This window comes from Rhinoderma darwinii, chromosome 7 (genome assembly GCF_050947455.1).
Source record: "Rhinoderma darwinii isolate aRhiDar2 chromosome 7, aRhiDar2.hap1, whole genome shotgun sequence".
NCBI classification, from domain to species: Eukaryota; Metazoa; Chordata; class Amphibia; order Anura; family Rhinodermatidae; genus Rhinoderma; species Rhinoderma darwinii.
The window spans coordinates 108,065,067-108,074,779 of NC_134693.1; the positions used below are offsets into that span (position 1 = coordinate 108,065,067).

The following is a 9,713-nucleotide window of genomic DNA, read 5'->3' on the forward strand; positions in this document are numbered from 1 at the left end:
AAAATAGCGTGATATTTTTATAGTTCGGGTCGTTACAGACGCGGTCATGGCACATATGTGTACTTTTTTTTATGTTTTCCATTTTTTCCTATAATAAAAGTTTTATTATGGGAAAAAAGGCAGTTATTGTTTTTTTAACTTGAAGCCTTTATTTTTTTACAACATTTTTATTGACTTTTTTTAAACTTTTTTTTGTTGTCCCTCTATGGAACTTGAAGGCATGAAGCCCTTGCTATTCTAATACACTGCACTACCTATATAGTGCAGTGTATTAGAGCTGTCAGATTTTCACTGACAGCAAGCCTATTAGGCTTCGCCTCCCGGCGTGGCCTAATAGGCTTCTGTACTATAAGGACATTGTTGCCTTCGGTTGCCATAGCAACCATCGGGTGCGATCTAACCTAGATGCAGCGATAGCTTTTTATCGCTGCATCTAAGGGGTTAATCGGCCGGATCGGAGACTAGCTCCGGTCCTGGCCGTTACAGTGGGGTGTTGGCAGAAATATACAGCCAACACCCGGCGGTGATGATGCTGGCTCAGCTTCTGAGCCAGCTCCATCACACACTCGTTCCCAAGGAGCTGTGATTGGTCAGTCTGCTGTGACTGACCAATCACAGCGAACGCCGGCAGGGGACCGCCGTGATTGGTCCCCTGCCGTCTTACTGTGCCGATCAACTGTCATAAACAGTTGATGGCACAGCTTTGTCACCCTGTCCTTTGACAGGGTGACAGTTTACATCCATGACGCACCAGTACGTCCCGGTGCGTTAAAGCATTGCAATGCATGACGTACCGCTACGTCCTAGTGTGTCAAGGGGTTAACAGGCTTTTTCCCTATTAATATTCTGTATGGCTGAACACCAACTTGTAAGTGAGTTGCAATCTACAAAAAATTGGACACCTCTTTGTTAAAATATAATAACAATATGTGCTTGTATACAATGAAAAACCAGTACATGCTTTCTGTAGGAAGGGGAAGAAAACGGTTACTCTGCTTTAGCCCCAACTTGTCATTATCCCATCTATCACTGGAAAAAGCCACCAATTCTGCCTTCTATGTAAGGCTTTGTTCACAACATCTGCGTTTGGACTCCGTTCATGGTTTCCGTCTGACCTTTCCGTCAGGGAGTCCCAACGCAGATGTGATCGAAGCCTAATTAGGAAATTAAATGTGTTATTCGGTTTCAGCAAATTAAAGGGAACCTGTCACCAGCGTTTCGCTGGCCACTGGTGTCAAAAGTTCATTGCCGTTATCCCCGCTCCTAAACTCCTCCTCCAACCGTAAATAACGGTCTGCAAACATTTTGCGCTACAGGGGAAATGTATAGCCGGCTGTATCTTGTTGATGTAAAGGCTTACAACATTTGAAGAGGTGATCTGAATATAATAATGTATTGTTGTGCTGTGCATTGGTTTATACTGGTTACCTTCCCATAGAAGTCGCCCATCTCTATTAGCGGAATATGCAGCGAGCCACCGTATAATTCTAAGACTTCCTCATCAGGGACAGGCTTCAGACCTCTATGGAAGGTAATGTGAGAAAAAATGAAAATGAGGTCATTCTTCACAGAGAAAATAAAGGGCAAAATGACTAATAAGCAGGGAAATGGTGGAAGAACAATGATGCTGCTGGCACGGAGTCCGCCTGGCATAGGCTGTGGGACTTTCAACATTCCCAGACAAAAAACAGACTTTGATTTATCGGAGGCTGAAGCAGTTTTGGAAAAAGTAACAAAATGTGAGTATCTTTTCAGCGACTAAAAACAGAACAAATATTGTCAGGGTTGTTTAAGGGAAATAAATGTGTTCAATACACGATAAAGAACAAAGAAACTAGAAAGAAAAATCCATACATTGGCTTTTTTATTTTAACATACCCTTATAATATAGCACATATGACATGATAATAATAACCCCTTGTCATATACCCTGTCATATCAGGTCTAATAGAGGGGACTCCTTCTCCCCCTCACTTCGGAGTCCTGCTCATTAGCAAAAGCCAAGAGCCAAGTCCAGCAGATCGCACTGGATAGGTGTTCAATGTTAGATCAGTGGGTGTCCGACAACTGGAATGCTTGAATAGGGGCACCGCAGTTCTTTATCACCCCAAATCTGAACAACTACATTGAGGAGGAGTTTGTATGGCGCAGTGGTCGAGCATGTATGCTACGGAAAGTGCCAAGCAAGTCTGCTCGGATCTTTTAGTAAGGGCGCTTTTAAGGGGCAGATCCTGGCCTGGCAACGTGCGCCAATTGACAACGTGTTGATCGGCGCTTGTTTGCTCCATTTATATAGGGAAATGTTCGTGGCTATATGGATCGTTATTACGCTCATTTGCCCCATACGGTTTGTAGATTGCCGGCAGCACATCTCCTGTTTACATGGGGAGATGTGCTGCCGACAAACGACTATTTTTATGGCAGCATAAAAAGTCAGATCAGCCGATCACTGCCATGTTTACATGGGTCGATGACCAGGAATGAGTGATTGTATGAGTGCTCGTTCGCCTAATCATTGGCCCGTGTAAAAGGGCCTTAAATTTCATAAATATGACAGGAGAGAGCTACATTTGTGGACAACTCCCCTTTCAGCCTGCGGCTGGATGCAGCCTATTTAAAAGGAATATACCTTTAAGAATCAAAGATTTTATGCCTAGTATTTAACCTAAATCATGCTAATATACAACCTATAGAGGTCACACACTACTGATACAAATGATAAGGATAAATATAACCATATTTCTAAATGATAATGCTAGTAGATATATGAGAGAGGAGTTCTCGTATAGAACCACTATCCACAAGCATAAGAATCTACAGCAATACGTGCTAAATCTATGGTATTATTTTATAGCTGAATTTACAGCGGTCATGGCATGCTGGGACTTGCAGTTTTATAGCAGTGAAAGATCTGCACAATAAAGGCAACATTTTTTTACAGCACATATTACAGATATAATTGTGATACGGGTGAAAGTCAAAAATGAGATTACCTGTATGCAGTTCCCAGCTGGATATAATGAAAAGCATCAATCTTTATCAGTAGATTCTGATGAAATATAAATAAGTGAGTCAGTATATACATTAGAATGGCGAGATCGTGCCTCAGAACACTAGCTACACATAGAGATCTTTCTAACGCCTTCATTTTTATTTAGTTCTTAATCTTTTTTTCTTTATTTTTAGGTGTTATTCATTTTTTTGAACTTGTAACTTAATCTAAATATACTTTTACATTGTAATACTAATTGGCTGTTATTGACAGTAATATATAACTTTACATACGGTTAGGTTTGCTGCATCCACCACTTAGTGCTCCTGCAGACCACCGAGATCGGGCCGTGAATAACGGTCTGAGTGTCAGCTGAATTTCCCACCCCGATCACGGTACAGGTGAATGGGACTCCTGGTATCATAGACATTTATGATGCTGGGAGTCCCTGCCGTCCCGCAGAACTGCTGTTCTGTACTGCATCATTTTGTTCAGTACGGAACAGCAGTGACTCCCAGCATCGTAAAATATATATAAACAAAAGAAAAAGGGAGTCATATACTATTGCTGATATTGAAACGTAGAAAAATCTCAATTTTATTAGATCACAATAAGAGTTTTTAAAATACACAGAAGATTCAAAACAGTGTTAACTGTATATGGGCGACATATAAAGTAAGAAATAGCAGTAATATCTCACTTTTAAAGGATTACATCACATTGTCAGAAAAGGCTATGATGTAGAGTACCAACATAATGGGTATGAAATACCTTATCTGGGATAATAGATCACAAATAAAGTGCTTGCCATCAGATGCATATACAAAGAATTAGAAATTAGTAAATATATAAATAGGTAACAATAGAAATGGGCTCATTGTGAAATACAGTTTACATTGTTTTGTATCTTCTGTGTATTTTGAAAATTCTTATTGTGATCTAATAAAATTGAGATTTTTCGACATTTTCAAAACCAGAAATATTACACATATATATATTCGTTTTTTTGGAGTTTCTGTTTGCTACTTGGGAGGTGTTAAGCCGGACATAGGGAACACCTAGCCCACAAGTGATTTGTCCTTTGAGAATTTTGTTTATGATATAGCATCATAAAATGTCTAGAGTCCCGTTCACCTGTACCATGGTCGGGCCGGGAAATCCAGCTGATACTCGGACCGTTTTTCACGGCCCTATCTCGGTTGTGTGCATGAGCACTTGGTGCTAACTGCATTTTAAAGAATTTATAATAAAGTTGGAATATTTTTACTTTTAATGCACTGGATCAAGTCTCCTTCCTTTCTCCGATTCAACCATCAACCGCAACGAGGATCTGTGCGCAGTCCAGGATCGGACGCTGGAACCGGTGAGCTGGAGGATTCCTCCCCCCTTTTTTTCATTTATCTATACATTATTATTATTTTTTTATATATATATATCACAGCCTGTTATAAATAGCTCCTTTATTATGACCTGTATACTTAGAAATCCAGCATCTCTTACCTTCTGTATATCGTAGTGAAGACCTCTTATTGCAAAATTTGGAATATAATCATATTTCTTAATTCCTTCTGGATACTGCAGATAATTAAAATAATTAAAATCAAGGTTATAACTTTGACCAATTATATAAATGGCGCAAATTATAAGAATTTCTTAATATGCTATGTGCATAAATTATATGTAACCTGCTTAAAACAGAAGAGTTGACATAAATGGTGTTAACTGAATGAACAGACCTACCAGCAGATCCCCCATGTGTGACAGTGACAGATGACAACACTACATTGCATAGACATCAATCACCTACTGTGCCTGTTTCACCTCAATGGCCGTAATTCTGTAAATGTAAAATCCAGCATCTTTGCAATAAATTCTCATTTTCTGATTTGCAGTTTTTACTTAGTTACTGATCAGCCACAACATTAAAACCACTGACAGGTTAAGTGAATAACATTAATCATCTAGTTACAATGGTGTCTGTCATGAGATTAATATTAGGCAGCAACTGAAGTCAGTACTTGAAGTTGATGTATGGGAAGCCAGAAAAATGGGCAAGTGTAAGGATCTGAGCGACTTTGAGGAGGGCCAAATTGTGATGCAAGACGACAGATCTTGTGTGGTGTTTCCAGAATCGGTATTAGGGTTATCCTGTGTATTAGGGTATTTTCACACGGCCTATTTTCAGACATAATTCGGTCGTTTTACGCCTCGAATTACGCCTGAAAACACGGCTCCATTACGCCTGCAAACATCTGCCCATTGCATGCAATGGGTTTTACGATGTTCTGTTCAGACGAGGTGTAATTTTACGCGTCGCTGTCAAAAGACGCCCGTGTCACAGAAGTGCATGTCACATCTTTGGACGTTTTTGGAGTAGTTTTTCATTGACGCCATTAAAAAAACTACTTGCAAAAACGTCTGAAATTTAGGAGCTGTTTTCGCCTGAAAACAGCTCTGTAATTTCAGATGTAATTTGTTAAGACGTGTGAACATACCCTTAGAGGAACCACTGTCTGCCAAGCGGTTCCAGCTGACTGACTCAGGTTACAGCGGTGCTACGCAGCTTCTATGTAAAGTCCATACATAGAAACTGCACCACAAAAAGTTCAGAATTTTATTTTAGAAAAGTGAATTAAAAAATTTACTTTAACACATTACGCATATATTTCCTTAAAAAAAAAAAAAAAAAGGCTACAAAGGTTTACATAGCCTTTACCTTTGTCATTCCTGACTACTTTCTTTGGATCGCAACTTCTCTTATACAGGTGAGAGTGGGTTAATGTGAGGTACAGGGAAAAACAGCTTCTATACACAGTATACATGCCAGCTCACTAGACACATATGCTTAGAAAAGGAGGAAAGTTAGGGCTGCGTAAACATTGTGGTTACAGATGAAGAATATTTTCACATGGTAGCCCATGCAACATACTGAGGTAGCTCATGATCTTTGCACAGGTAACATTTCCTTTGTCTACGTTTTCATTTAGAATTGGACATAGGACAAAGCAAAATGAATGTACCAAGATTTAAAAAAGATAATTGAAACCCTATAAGGGTATGCTCACACAGGCCAGAAACGCTGCGTAAAAGCACAAAGCGTATCCACCCTGGACGCCGCAGGAAATTCCAGGTAAAAAAAACACACTAAATTATGGTGCAGTTTTTCGGGCGGAAAGTTCGCTGTGGAAAATAGCAGGTAAAAAAAAAAGTCATACTTACCAGTAGTCATGATGACGCGTCCCTCTGATGTCCTGCAGCCCGACCTCCTGGGATGAAACTTCATCCCTGGAAGTTGGGCTGGGCGCAGAAGCTGAGCTCTGGGTAAGTATAATTTTTATTTATTTTTTTGTGAGATTTGTGGCGGAATCTCAGCTTTTCCGCCGCAAACATCGCAACATCTGCTATTTATTTGCGGGTTTTACCTTCCCATTGAATTCAATGGGGAAAACCCGCAACAGAAAACTAGTGATTCCCCAACATAAATTGACCTGCTCTGGACTAAAAAACGCACCGCAGGTCAATTTATGAATGTTTTTTCAACAGGTTTTTTACGCATGTGGATGACATTTGATCGAATCTCATTCACTTTGCTGCTACTGTGATATGCTGCAGATTTTCTGCAATTAAATCTGTTGCAGAAAATCTGCAGTATTTACGCTATGTGGGAAGCCAGCCTAAGGGTTGATTCTCATGTGACGAATGGTACCGGTAGTGTGCTGTGTGGCTATGGTTTCAATGTGTTACACCTGTAAGTTGTGCGGCAAAAAAAAACACACGGATCTGCAGTAAAACATGCGTGGCATTTCTGCGCGGTAATTGGCCCACTACCAGTGACATTCCGCACTCTCAATCCACCTTGGGCAGGTCTCTGACCAGGCCAACAGCTCCTCCTCTATCATTCTCTGCTGTGTGGGTAGAGGAGTGACAACTTCTATGGGCACCTAAAATCGCTGGTGCCTATGGAAAAATCTGGGTTTTAGAAGCTATAGGACCATCCTTCAAGCAGTTTCGTTGGGTCATGAGACGGCTGTCAGCTTTTTTTTACCAGGAACATGTGGTGCAGATAATGCAGTATTAGGCCAATCTCACAGGAGCATAATAGTCCATCTTTGTGCCCGTATTACGGCTGCAAATCCTGGCCCGACCTCAGGTCTGATGGCCTGTACGAACAGCCACCTAGTGATCTGCAATGCTGTTAGTTCAGATCATGCGACCCAAGGTCAGTCTAGGAAATGTGGCTGTAAAACAGGTTCAAAAATACGCTTGTATTGCGCTCTTGTAAAACTTGCCTACCGTCTCTTTCACACGGCAGTATTTCGATCAGTATTTTGCAAACCAAAACTAGAAGTGGATCCAAAACACAGAAAACATGCAAATGTTTCTTTATAATTGTTATCTGTGTAGGTACCACTCCTGGCTTTGGCTTATACATACTTATGCAAAATACTGACCGAAATACTAGGGTGTGTAAGACACCTAAAAAAGCAATTTTGGGAGGAGTTGCCCTTAAAGGGTTTTTCCAGCCAGTAAAAACTGATGGCCTATCCTCAGGATAGGCCATCAATAGCTGATAGTTCTGGGTCCGACTCCCGGGACCCCTGCGTATCAGCTGTTTTGAAGGGCCGCAGCGCTCATACTAGTGCTGCTTCCCCTTCATTTCTTCTTGCAGACTGTGAGGCTGAGTTCACACAGGGCGGATACACTGCTTAATAGCACGCAGCGTATCCACCCTGTGCGCCACAGTGAATTATGGGCAAAAAAGCGCACCAAACTGTGGTACGGTTTTTCGACCGAAATGTCCGCTGCAGAAAATGCAGCACTTCTAGCAGGCCGGCCTCCTGGGATGACGTTTCATCCCAGGAGACAGCGGCCTGTCAGCGGTGTTCACCTAGGATGAAGCGTCATCCAAGGATTCCACGCGGATTACAGTACAGGGCAGTTGTCCCGCAGCGAGGCAGTGTCACCTAGCGTCTTAGATAACTATGATGCTAGGAGCCCGGATCCCTGCTGTGTGTTCGGTCCGAGAAATGCGGCCGACATACGGACCGTATATCACGGACCGAACACGCTAGTGTGAATTAGGCCTAAGTGCGCTGACAAACAACCTGGTGTTATAAGTTTATAGCTCATCCTAGAGCCTCTGCAGTTTGGGAGAACACAGTACAACAAACAGACGAGACTAAGTTTCACATCACCTTGTACTGTTGTATCAGGATGTCCCTGGCAGTAGTGAATATCTTCTTATGTAACATATCGGAATACTGTGCTAGAGTATAATCATAATCAAATCCATAGATCTCAATGTCTCCCAGACAGATCTCATTGTTGGAGCATATGGTTGCTGGATTTAGTATATTGCATACACCGGGAGGGAGAAGATCTGCAAAATAACAAAAATTGTTTTGTGTTGTTTTTGTCTACATAAAATAAAGTGACAACTAACCATACATATGACCATCGCTTCCGTGATAGACCTGACTGCAGAAGAACCTGCTATAATCCAGTCGCACACGGACCTCCCCACCACGTCATCCAGTCAGACAATGCAAGTTATGGCCAAATCTAACAGGAGTATCTGGCAGCGTACAGTAAACTCGTACGCGTATCTTACCCCGTGTGATTGCTTTTAGCAGGTTTTTTTTATTACCCCCCAATGTGGCCTATGGGAAGTGTTTATATAATGGTGGGTTCAGTTGTGGCACGGTTTTTCCACGGCAAATGTTCAGTAAATCCGCTGTGAAAATCTTAAAAATGTTATCTTGAGACTATTGCTGTTTTAATGCGCAGTTCGTTTGGCTGTAATAAACACAAAGACTTGGTCACATTTAGACAAAAGTTCCCACAACAGAACATTCATATCTCAATAAATACTTTTAATTTCTTTAAACGCATCATAAATCAACAGTCCTTAAAGGGGTATTCCGGTTACAACAAGTTACCCCCTGTCCAACAGCTGGGACCCCCACCGTTCACGAGAACCGTACCCCTTATTTGAACGGCGCGGCATGTGACTCATGCGCAACGCTGCTCCATTCATTCTCTATGGCAGTGCCGGAAATAGCCGAACACTGCACTCGAGGGAGGTATGGCACTATCTATGGGGGAGGGGCTGTGTGGCACTGTCTACAGGGGGGCTGTATGGCACAATCGACCGGGGGGGGGGGGCTGTGTGGCACAATCGACCGGGGGGGGGGGGGGCTGTGTGGCACAATCGACAGGGGGGGGCTGTGTGGCACAATCGACAGGGGGGGCTGTGTGGCACAACCGACGGAGGGGGGCTGTGTGGCACAAACGACGGAGGGGGGGCTGTGTGGCACAACCGACGGAGGGGGGGCTGTGTGGCACAACCGACGGAGGGGGGGCTGTGTGGCACAACCGACGGAGGGGGGGCTGTGTGGCACAACCGACGGAGGGGGGGCTGTGTGGCACAACCGACGGAGGGGGGGCTGTGTGGCACAACCGACGGAGGGGGGGCTGTGTGGCACAACCGACGGAGGGGGGGCTGCGTGGCACAATCTACAGGGGGGGCTGCGTGGCACAATCTACAGGGGGGGCTGCGTGGCACAATCTACAGGGGGGGCTGCGTGGCACAATCTACAGGGGGGGCTGCGTGGCACAATCTACAGGGGGGGCTGCGTGGCACAATCTACAGGGGGGGCTGCGTGGCACAATCTACAGGGGGGGCTGCGTGGCACAATCTACAGGGGGGGCTGCGTGGCAC

At 43.3% G+C, this 9,713-nt stretch overlaps 1 protein-coding gene across 2 annotated transcripts in view; it reads right to left on the minus strand.

The window, feature by feature from the left end:
• NT5DC2 (5'-nucleotidase domain containing 2) overlaps positions 1-9,713 on the minus strand; it is a 32,960-nt gene that overhangs the window by 21,858 nt on the left and 1,389 nt on the right. For both annotated transcript variants that reach the window (XM_075833781.1, XM_075833780.1), the window contains exons 2-5: positions 8,188-8,372; positions 4,493-4,567; positions 2,994-3,049; positions 1,429-1,522 (exon numbers count right to left, since the gene is read on the minus strand). In XM_075833781.1, coding sequence (XP_075689896.1) covers positions 1,429-1,522; positions 2,994-3,049; positions 4,493-4,567; positions 8,188-8,372 — 410 coding nt within the window. The remainder of the gene's footprint in view (positions 1-1,428; positions 1,523-2,993; positions 3,050-4,492; positions 4,568-8,187; positions 8,373-9,713) is intronic.